Source organism: Saccostrea cucullata, unplaced genomic scaffold (genome assembly GCF_032062105.1).
Source record: "Saccostrea cucullata isolate Sc308-1 unplaced genomic scaffold, CSIRO_AGI_Scuc_v1 ctg8440, whole genome shotgun sequence".
NCBI classification, from domain to species: Eukaryota; Metazoa; Mollusca; class Bivalvia; order Ostreida; family Ostreidae; genus Saccostrea; species Saccostrea cuccullata.
In genome coordinates this window covers 1-11,629 of record NW_026924719.1, presented here as the reverse complement: position 1 = coordinate 11,629, position 11,629 = coordinate 1, and the positions used below count along the sequence as shown (strand labels likewise).

At 32.5% G+C, this 11,629-nt stretch overlaps 1 protein-coding gene across 1 annotated transcript; it reads right to left on the bottom strand.

Moving 5' to 3' along the window:
- Positions 1–2,752: 2,752 nt before the first annotated feature.
- LOC134267110 (excitatory amino acid transporter 1-like) lies at positions 2,753–10,361 on the bottom strand. Its single transcript, XM_062749333.1, has 11 exons — positions 10,192–10,361; positions 9,189–9,263; positions 8,554–8,676; positions 6,965–7,043; positions 6,190–6,371; positions 5,894–6,020; positions 5,546–5,694; positions 4,314–4,398; positions 3,888–4,082; positions 3,562–3,696; positions 2,753–3,380 (listed from the first exon to the last, which is right to left on the bottom strand). The coding sequence occupies exons 1-11, from the start codon at positions 10,355–10,357 to the stop codon at positions 3,230–3,232; spliced, it is 1,467 nt and encodes a 488-aa protein (XP_062605317.1). The 5' UTR covers positions 10,358–10,361; the 3' UTR covers positions 2,753–3,229.
- Between the last annotated feature and the right edge of the window lie 1,268 nt (positions 10,362–11,629).

Here is an 11,629-nt window from a genome sequence, read left to right as displayed (position 1 = left end):
TACAAATACATGTTGAAAAACATAGAAAAATGAAACATAAGACAAGAATATAAATTACTTAAATTTGAAAATTAAATGTCCCATCATTTGAATTGACAACAATTAATTATTCTTCTGTACGTACACGTTTCTTTAAACAACACATGTATATACATTTACATACTCAACAAAATAAGTTAAGGGCCAACTTGAGAATTTAATTTTTTGCAACATACTCGTATATTTTAAAGGTGGTATAAATAAGTAATATTTTAAAAGTAAACAATAACAAATCTCTTATAATAACTATTGAACAACAAGTAACAACATGTAACTGTCAAAATAACAATAATATTCAATAATACAGGATTTCAAGAGGAAGCAGCAGTTGTGTTTTCAGGGTTTAAATTAGCCTAGGAAGTCCAAACGTTATTTTCAGTAACTTGTATGGCCCTCTCGCCCGAATTACTTCCCTACATCGATTTGGAAAACTATTGATTCAATTTCTGCTTGGTTTTGCCTTTCTAGAATTTGCTTTTAGAGCATATCCCATACATTCTCTGTTGGATTCAAATCAGGTGATTTTGCTGGCCAATCCATCCTTTCGATTGTTTCTTCTTCTAAGTACTGGTTGTTCACTCTTGCACGATGTGGTCTGGCATTGTCATCCATCAAAATGAATTTTTAATCCCTCGCGCTAGCGTAAAACCTTACAATTGGTGTGGGGATCTCATACGCGCAACGGACATATGTTATTGATCCATTCCTTATGACATAAAGGTCTGTGGAGCCATTGAAACTGATACCTGCCCAAACCATGGCTGACCCACAACCAACCGATCATGTGCTGTGATGCAACAGTCCTTAAAACTCTCTTTTTTTCTTCCTACATACTCGCCTGCAACCATCACTGAAATCCAGACAAAATCTGGATTCATCAGATCATAACACTCCTTGGATATGATGATGGTCCCAGTTGATATGGTCTGGAGGCGACGGTTGCGATATTCCACGGTCAAATATGGGTGCACAACAGGTACTCTGGCACGTAAACACACATCATGCAGTCTGTTTCGTAAGGTTTATGTGGGGATCTTTATACCACTGCTCTCTGTTCAAAGCAACAGCTGAAGACATTCGGTTTCTCTAGGGAAGAAGTGATATTTGTCTAACAGTTGTACTCTTCGGGCGACCACTCTTAGGTCTTCGTTTGCATATTTTAGTATTTTCGTATCGTTCCAACAAATATCCTCTTACAGAATGACAAACACAAAATTGCGTACAAACATGACGTTGTGAAAATCAGGATTGCAGCATTCCAATGACCCTTAACCTTCAGATGTCTTCTTTGAGGCATGAAAACGTATTAAATGGCAAAAAGCAACAAATATTGTACATACGAGGCTTCTTCGAAAAGTCAGAGGACTTCTTTCATATCTTCCGGTTGGGATCCGGGTTAGAATAGGTCCTCAGTATCCCCTTGCTTGTCGTAAAAGGCGACTAAATGGGGCGGTCCTTCGGATGAGACCGTATAAACCGAGGCCCCGTGTCACAGCAGGTGTGGCACGATAAAGATCCCTCCCTGCTCAGTGACCCTGAGTGCCGAGAATAGGCCCAAATTTGCAGCCCTTAACCGGCAATGATGACGTCTCCATATCAGTGAAATATTCTGGAGAGGGACGTTAAACAGTATAAAATCAATCAATCAATCTTTCATATCTTTTTTTTATTTGACGTCATATGTTATCCAAATTTGGTACAATATTTTAACAATAAATTTGAATAATTTGTATAAATTTTATTTAGATATCACAATGAATTCAAAACTTATCCAGATTTTAAACATGCAAAATTCGGGTCGCGGAGCAGGTCAAATTTAAGTAAGTTGCAAAAATACACTAAATAATGTCTGCAGTCATATTATCTGTAAAAAAGGTAGTCCTCATGTTCAATCATTTTTTTTTATTTTTAAAAGATATATATATTATGATTTCTATGGCTTCTACTAATGGAAAAAGTACTCGGGTTTGAATTATCTTCATAATTAGATATAACCGATAGATTTTTTTCAAAGGTGACTTCACAACAGATCATATCTTCCTGTCAGGAACTTGTCAATAAGGTTTTTGATCTATGTTTTCCTTTTAAGGATTGTTGAAATGAATTATTAAATCAAACTTATTATTTATTTTTTTGATATTTTCTATGTAATGACGTACTTTTATTGTGAAAGATTATTTGTCCCTGTTTCGGATTAAGCGGCTTTAAAAATAAATGTCAAGTATTAGAAAAAGGTTTTTGAATGAGTGAATATTGGATAATACTGTAGGAAATGTATAGGAATAGTATATTTTTAATTCTTGACGCTATATTTTGACGTTACGTTGCGGTTTAGTGTACACCACGGGTAAAAAACATGTTGATTTTAAGGTCAGACGACACGTTCCTCAATAATATATAAATTTTTCTAAGAATTTATCACTGAAGTGTAGGTACTTAAATAAGTCTTCTCACGAAAAATTAGAGTACCTTACCAGGCATTTGGACAAGATACCACAGGGTCATATTTCTTATAAAACACTTATGGGTAATCTTCTAAATGCCTATATCAAAAATTTTGATGTACTTATATTTAAAATTATGTTGAAAAACAATGTAGATATCAGAAGAAAATGACAAATATGAGTAATTTTTCATATAATACCAAGAGATACAAGTCATATATTTTAGGAACGTGTCGTCTGACCTTAAAATGAAGTAAATTGATTTCCGTTAAATCGTATAGAATGAACAAAACAAAGATTTTACATTTTATATTTTGCTTTTTAAATATTTCTAGTGAGTTATTTAACGAAGATTGACACCGTCCAAGAACTTTTCGAACAACCCTTGTATTATCGAATCCAGTACCTTTTGTAGTTTGTCAATGAGTATACAATACAGCCAACATCACAGGAATGTGAATAAAGCAAAAAATAAGCAATAAGCAAAAATGGCATGAAAAGAGCACAGAATCAAGTTGCCCTTAACTTTTTTGTTGAGTGTCTGTCAATGCAATAACTGACAAAATGTATTTATGCATTAAAATTTGACCCAAGTATAGTTTTTTCTGTTATTGATGTAATAAAAATTACTTATGAATTGTATATCGATAAGTGTGAATTTGGATGGATATGAGTGTATGGAAAAGGTGCACAAATATATTTACAGTGTCAATAACTGCTCAATAAAATTCAATTTCACAAATATTTTAGATTGTATCTGAGTAGACAATGAGTTCCATTTCTGTAATCATTTTGACATCTTCTTTCTGTAAGTGGTATTTCTCTCTACGGAGATGATCTGTGATACCAGCGCAGATAAAATGACTTTCAACATTTGCCCCTGTTCTAAGTCGGTCGCTATGGAAAACAAAATAACTGAATAAATAGTTATTATTTCATAATTCTATATTTGATACAATGACCTCGTCAGCAAATACAATTTATCATAAAGTTGAATGCTGCCTGAGGTTTTTCATACTAATTGATAGACCTTTGTTTACACACTGAATGGATCATTGGATGTATTAGAATTACTTACAGAAACCATTCGACAGCAAACAAAATAGGAACCTCGTGAACTGGAATGTTTATAGCTGACAGTATCATGACGATCGTTACTATACTAGCACTGGGCATGGCTGGTAAGGAAAGTGTTGAAAAAGCTGCCAAAAACCTGTAATGATATTTTTATAAACGCTTGAAAAAAAATAAAAGAATTTACAATATGAATACATCTTTCTTTGAAATATCTACTGAAATTGATGGGTAATTATTTTTCAATACACTCTATGTATGTAAGAGTATGCAGTTCAATGGATTCAAATGACATTTCTATTAGACCATGCTTCGTTATTAAATATATACCCTATTATTATGACATTTCCAAATGTCAGTGTATACCCAGAATATTGTGCAATGAACATAGAAGCAGCTGACATAAACAGGGCACTGCCGTCTCCATTTGATGTACAACAAAGAGGTATGACAAAACTTGTGATCCGCCTCTCTATTTTGATAACATTTTCGCATACATGCAGAAGATTTGGCATTGCAAGAGCCCTGAAAAATAAAAGTTTTAGATTCATCATCGGTTTATTTGCTTCGATTCCTAGAAAATATTTATGATTTTTTTTAAAATTGGAAAATAAACACAAATCTTAAAATAATGCATTTTTTCTTAACTTTTTGGAGTACTTTGATGTAAGTATGAATTAAAACACACGGGAATTTGAGTATGTACTATGTTAGAGGCATTTATATCGCTAAATTTGAAATAAAACGTATACTTACGAGGACCCGAAAGAAAATCCTATCAGCCAAGCCCGCTTTACACTTAGGATATGTTTGTAGGGATTTTTTTCGAGTAAAAGTAAAATATACTCACCGTCAATGGAAACGCAACACCCTAATTTTAGAATGAAAATTTTATACAGGTTATAACTTTGTACCAAAAAAGTTAGGACATCTTTTACTTTGCCAAATCAGTAATTTAACGCTTGAATGAATTTCTTTCCATTACCAGAAGTTGCTTTTAAGCACTCTTAACAGAATTCAAAATTTTCCATTTTTAATAAAATTTTAACAATATTTTGGGTTTCCAAGGTTTTGAAACTGTTAGTCATAAATATTGTACTAAAAGGCCGGGAAAAAATCCCTCTTTCTTTACCGGATGTGCTGCCTATATTTCCTCAAAATGACTGATAGCAAGAAGGGGGGATGTTTCATGAGTTATGTGTCACCTTCAAAAGTTTAATGATAACATCAAAAATGAATATATTTAAGTAAAAAGTAAATTTACAAAAGAATAATACTCCATTTAAACATTAAATGTTATTTTTAGACCTTAGAAAGAAACAAATACCCGTTAAATTTTAAAACATCCCCCCTTCCGACCATTTAATGAAAACGTACTAGTCCGCAACAAATACAGCCCGATTTCTACCATACATTAAGTTTATTAATGTCTTAATCTAAGCGAAATTAATATTCTTGGGCATTTTTAAATACATGTTTTTCAGATATTGCATTCGAATTTTCTCTAACCTTGCGTAGTGTAGTAACTTTTTGACTTCCGGTCAAGAAACTGCCATTTATGCTATTGAAACACATGAACCTGATGGGTCGTTATATAGTGTATATTTGCATCTACAGCTCTTTTTTTCTTTATTTTGAGAATTTCTAGCATTAGCAATGAAAATCAGTCATTTTGAGGAAATATAGGCATCACATCTGGTAAAGAAAGAGGGATTTTTCCCCGGCCTTTTAGAACAATACTTATGATTAACAGTTTCAAAACCTTGGAAACCCAAAATATTGTTAAAATTTTATTAAAAATGGAAAATTTTGAATTCTGTTAAGAGGGCTTAAAAGCAACTTCCGGTAATGGAACGAAATTCATTCAAGCGTTAAATTACTGATTTGGCAAAGTAAAAGATGTCCTAACTTTTTTGGTACATAGTTATAACCTGTATATAATTTTCATCCTAAAATTAGGGTGTTGCGTTTCCATTGACGGTGAGTATATATGAGTGGAAGAAGAATGGCCTGGCTGAAAACAAGCCCCAAGGTGACTGTCAAAACGAAATATCCCAGGCTGACAAATGTCTCCGTGACGTCACGAGCACCTGCTATGGATGCAGCTGTAAGACTTATCACGCCTATAGGAGTTAGCCTGTAAAAACCATTACCTTAAAAAACGATTTCATGTTGTACGTTTCATGAGGACAGTTTGATTTCATCTTATATGTAAGGGCGACATTCAGTTATTAATGACACTTATTTGTTCCTTTGATGTCAAAATTGAATATACTTGTTGTCAAAGAAATCAAAAATACCATTAGCGTACGTAATAAACAATCAAAGTAATTTACCAGATAAACCATCTAAGAATTTGCAACACAATTTCAGCGCTCATGGCAAAGAAGTCAATAAATGTTTTGACTTTTTCTTTAAATCTCCCAGCAGCAATCCCAATGACCAAACAGGCCAATATCAATCCTACATGAAGGAAAAATAACATGAAGCTAAGTTTAAGGCTATTTAGTTGGTTATGCAATTGCATTAATTCAAATTTACCTATTATCAAGCTATATATTTTTAAATGAATTCAAAGATTAGAAACAATGCAAAAGATTTAGTGAGATTACATTTGATTTGAATTTCTTACCGAGTATGTTTGGTCCATATGATTTCCCTACAATCTTGACCATTTCCAGATTTTGTTTTACATCTGCTGTGGCATTAGTAGAATTACTAAGATTCTTCGATTCGCTCCAAACAATTTTAGACTGGAATTGTGTTTGTGTTTTGCGAAAGGCTGCCTCTACTAAGTTATCTGGTATGATATTTCTGTCAAATCATTTTAAAATAAACATATACGTTCATGAGACGTATGTGTACTATATACATACCCACTTATAGGTTTTTTTTATGTCCCGCTTATAGGCAAGTCATAAAAGATTAACATTTTACTGGACGGCGGTGAAATGTTGGGACATAAGGCATTTATGCATTTTAAAATTATGCATAAAGTACAAATATGAACACATTTGAAGGATTTATTTCATCTTAAGAATGTATTACTTACTTATTTAATGATTTCAAATGAAATATCTTCGTCATTCCTAAAGTATTATTTAAACTATGTTTAAACATCAGAGCACTGGCATGAAATTGTCAACTGATTCTTGAAAAGAATTGTACATATACCGACTTATAAGTGGGTCAATTGCAAAATGAAAACTTTAACGGCTTTCATAAAATGAACACCTATTTCTTGGCTATGAGAACAATTGCAAGTTTATCATCCCCCAGGACAACTATTTCTCGAGACGCAGCCTCGGGAAATAGTTGCTTTGTTGGTGGAATTTACTTACTCTTTTTCTCAGAGCCAGGAAATGGAAGTATTGCATTACCAGAATGATTTTTTAAACCACTAATACCTAAGTAAATCTGCAAAAACGTCTTGTGACTGAATTTTGTTGACCATTACTTTTTCGCTGTGTACAACATTGACTCGTCCTAAAAGTAAAAATGTAAATTTAAGGTAAAACTTAAATAATGAAATTGTGTCTAGTATAAGTATATACCTCAGCACACTTTTAAAAGGATTTAAAGCAATTGATTTTTATGTTCGCCTGTTTCCTATATAACAAATGAAAGGTCAAGGTAACCTAGTGGTAGATTTTCGCTTCGCGATCGGGAGGCCCGGGTTCGATTCTCGTTCACGGCGCCGCGTCAAACCTAAGACGTAAACATAGGTAGTGACTGTTCCTTCGTCAAGCGCTCGGCAATAAAAGTGAAAGTCACGGATCTTTCTGGTATGACTTTAAAAACATAGGTCCCGTGTAACGGTAGGCGTTGGCACGATAAAGAACCCTCAATGTTCAATGGCCCTAAGTGCCGAGTATAGTCGAAATTTGAAGCCCTTCACCGGCAAACGGTGAGGTCTCCATATGAGTGAAAAATTCACGAGTGCGATGTTAAACAATATACAATCAGCTAATCAATATAACGAATTATTCTTTTTAAATTAGACATGCCTAAATATTTGTTTTCCTTTCAAATGTATGCAAGTGAGTTGAGACTAAATATGGGCTTTTCTGTGCAAATGAGCTAATAAGAATGCATAAGTTGTATTTTTTATATACAGAGAAAGTTCAAATGAATTTTCTTATACAAACGTAGTACCCACAGTATATTAATGCAAGTGCACATTATGATGTCACATTATGACGTCATAGTTCTTTCCCATTCAAGATAATAAAACACAAAAACAAAACAACGTCGGCGCAAGGGCATATCATATTTGATTTAAAATAATAAAGTAGAATATGAAGGAGATTATTCTTAAAATTTATAAAATTGCTGCACAAATCCTATTCTCTTCTCCAATTGATAAATCGTTTTTATCAAGCTAACACTGGACTGTGCATTTTCCCCTGCTTCAACTTAGAACTGCACAAATTGTAACTAAACAATTGCAGTGTCGACATTTGCAATATCTTAAATCCTTGGAATGTTCTTATTCTCTTTATACCTTGTTTCTGTAAAAAAAAAATGTAAGGTATACCCTTGCGCCCAAGCGAATTTGATGATGATTCTTATAAACTTGTGTAAACTTGTAATGGTCGATGACGTCAAATGACATCATAATGTGTACTGGCAATCGCATATCGTGGGTAACAAGAATGTATTGTAAACAAGTCTTAACATTTTCTTTGCGGTATATATAGCAATTATGGGTCTTTATTAATTATTTTGCATAGAAACCTCCATACGTAAGCTTAACTCATTTGCGTATTGCATGTAGGTATACAACTAATAATTGGAACCAAATTAATCTCACGACTTGAACTAGGCTAAATTGGGGGTTTTTTTTATATATAATGCAATTTTGGAAATATTTTCCAGCAAAGGAAAGCTCACTATTCAGAGGAAAAGGGAAATTGAGATTTTAGGCAATTTTGTAGAAACCATTTTAATTATTTCGAGATACTTTGAAGAAAAACATTTTGTCTGTAATTTTTACCTGGTTTAATGATATAAATAAGTGTTATAGCAATAATACATCCCATTGAATTCGTCAGCAATATGTATGTGATAGATACCAGTCCTACTCTTCCGTTAGATTTTAGATCTGACGAAGCCGTACCTACAAGAAAATAAACGTCAGTTTATTTATTTGTGTTTTATTTCAAAGCGTCTCGTTTAGTAGGAACATGCAGTCTCACCATCCGATAGAAGTATTTTGTCTTCAATAAGCCATTTAAAGAAGTTTTTTTTTACCTATCTCAAATCACAATCCCATCTACATATATACAGGTATATGTATATATCAAACAATTGTGATTTAAAAAAACAACGTTAATAAAGTTTGATTCTTTAACCCCCATTCATTAATATTTCAAGGTAAGTGGGATTAAAATCAATATTATACTTTCATGTAAATTAGTTGAATCTGATTGGTCGAGAAACATTTGTTAAAAAACACAATTAACCGATGAATAATGAAGGCACACCCTCCAGCGTAGCAACAGTCAACATTGCTTGACGACGGGTGGTATTCCTAAAAATAGCGACTGCGCAGAATTTATGCGCGCACGGTTCACTGTTATATGTATTTGTATAAAACATTCAGTATAATATAATAAATATATTACTTACTGTTTATGATACTGGTTACAATGAGGGGAACAATCATCATTTGTAGAGACCTCATGAAAAGATCGCCTGGCATACCTTTGAAATGTATGAATTTATACCAATTATGTTTCTTTACCATTTTACAATAGTACTTAACAATATGCCACATTCTGAGAATGACTGCTGACAATTTTTCTATGGATGTCCCTCTACCTAGTCTCTATCCTACTGCACGTTTTCTTTGTAACTCCAAAACCCAGTGAAATTATGAGAAAAATGTATAAAAATGTCTTTTATATATCACATAATGTAAAATGTATCCCTTTTTATTATATGTTATTTTATGACCATTTATGACACCCTCTATATTGTGCTTTGAAAAATTTATACTTTTACCCTGGTTGAAATTATTTCACAATAACTGACAATTATATCTGAGGGTATTTCCCACTAAATATTTACATCTGTTTTAAAACAATTCATCATACATTTTACTCAAGCAAGTTTCAGTTAGATATGAACTCCTCTTGCATATTTCTACAAAAAATCCCAAACAGATCCCCATAAATCTGCTTCGCTAGGCTCTTTTATACACTTATCATGAATTCTGCTTCTATCCACGGGTATGAAAGAGCAAATTTCAAAAGTTTATATTTTGTATATATTTTGAAAACGCTGACTTTGAAACAGGAAAAATAAAATAAAGCTCTCAAAGTTATCTCGATATATAGATTTTTTAAAAAAGATTAGAATACGTTAATTTTACAGCAGCTTTCTGACACTTTATATGCAGATTAAATGAGGTGTAAAGTTTATGACAATATCCCCATCACCAAATCTCAAATTTGCAGTGACTTGACGTCATTTTCAGTTATGATGCCATGCATTTGTAGTTCAGAGTAGTGAATGCACAGAGTACACTGCAAAATTCTCTGGGAAACCCTATTGTATCTGCGATCTAGAATTCAGCCTATAAAGATAAATACAAATATGGCTATAACTTCTCTGCTCAATGAAGACGTACCGATCCATTGTATAACATCTGTAGAGGGTCTAACTTCACGAATTCCAAACCCGATTATAAATCCGAGAACGACGGCCAAAAACGTCAACACAAAAAGAAGTTGTCCACGTAAGATTCGCTGAATAGTTGGAATACAGGATCCTCTCTTCTTGCTGTTGACTTCCATGAGGTTCTTCATCTTGTACATGTATATAAAGTATGAATATTGCTTATATTTATCACAAATTATATTACATATAGGGAGAAAATAAAAATAATGAGTTGAAGCTACTCAACTTAGTATATACAACAAGCATTTACGAAAGAAAAGTTGTTTTTTTTTTTTTGTATTATTATAAGTTATTATAAGTTGCTGCACCATTTGCCATTGTTGTCTCTTGTACTGATTTCAAAGTTACTTTTTTTCTGAAGTTTTTTTATATTTATGTTTTGTTTGTTTAAGTTTATCATACTTTAATTTTACTATGAAATTTATTATGTTCTTTTTATTCAGATAAATATTGGTTGAATAAAACTTTACATTTGGATTGAACCATGGATGTCTTATTGATGGACACATGTTGTTACTATTGTATACAAGTGCGATGCTTCCATAAAACACTTCTTAATTTTTCGCTAAGAATATCGACAATTTTATTGACATCAGTATCATCTTCAACACATGAATGTAGAGCTTCTAAGTTCTTTAAAAGTTTTCGTCTCATTTTAGATTGAAATTGTTTTCGTCACATAACTTTACTGGAATTTTTTGCGATACCAAAGATTTTTGTATTCTTTCGAAATTTTCTCTAGTCTAGTCTGACCCCCTTATAATATGTTAATATTTTTGTTTTACGTCATTTACTTCAATAAATGACATTTTTTTCACTGTCACTGCTGTTATTTTATTTTTAATCCATCAAAAAACTAGCTCAGTTGACTTGGCTTCGGTCTGGCAATAATAACGTAGGAACATAAAATATAATTATGTTAAAAGATAGATCAACGACAGATCCCTCATTTGGACCATAATATTTATAGTTTCTGTTAGAATCGAACAAATGTCGTCCGTTACCTATACTAATAATAGATTATTTATATGAGCCAATAATATTTCTAACAAAAATGTTTTATTATCCATTGTTGATCCTGGACTAAGTGCTATCTCAGGTTTATAACAAATAACTTCTGAAATATGGTAATTGATTTCGGATTATAGGGTATCTCTATCAATATAACATAATAAGGAACCGGTTCTTGCATTGTATTTTACGAAATACTCTATATGTATTATATTTAGCGTTTACAATATTAATATTTTACAAGTTGGCGTAGACTTGATTCAGTGCATTTCTTAATGTTCGTATAAATGTGTAATGTTTAAAACATTTAGCGTGTACTTGAATTAGGGAATGTTTCTTTCCGCCAAAAACGCTAAAAAGGAATACACCGCCGAATG

Excerpts from the sequence above, each read along its gene's own strand:
- LOC134267110 (XM_062749333.1), bottom strand. The coding sequence starts at position 10,357 with ATGGAAGTCAACAGCAAGAAGAGAGGATCCTGTATTCCAACTATTCAG. Across the intron at positions 9,264-10,191 it reads AGATGTTATACAATGGATCG|GTATGCCAGGCGATCTTTTC; the intron begins GTACGTCTTCAT and ends TACATTTCAAAG. Across the intron at positions 4,083-4,313 it reads GGATTTTCTTTCGGGTCCTC|GGCTCTTGCAATGCCAAATC; the intron begins GTAAGTATACGT and ends TTTATTTTTCAG.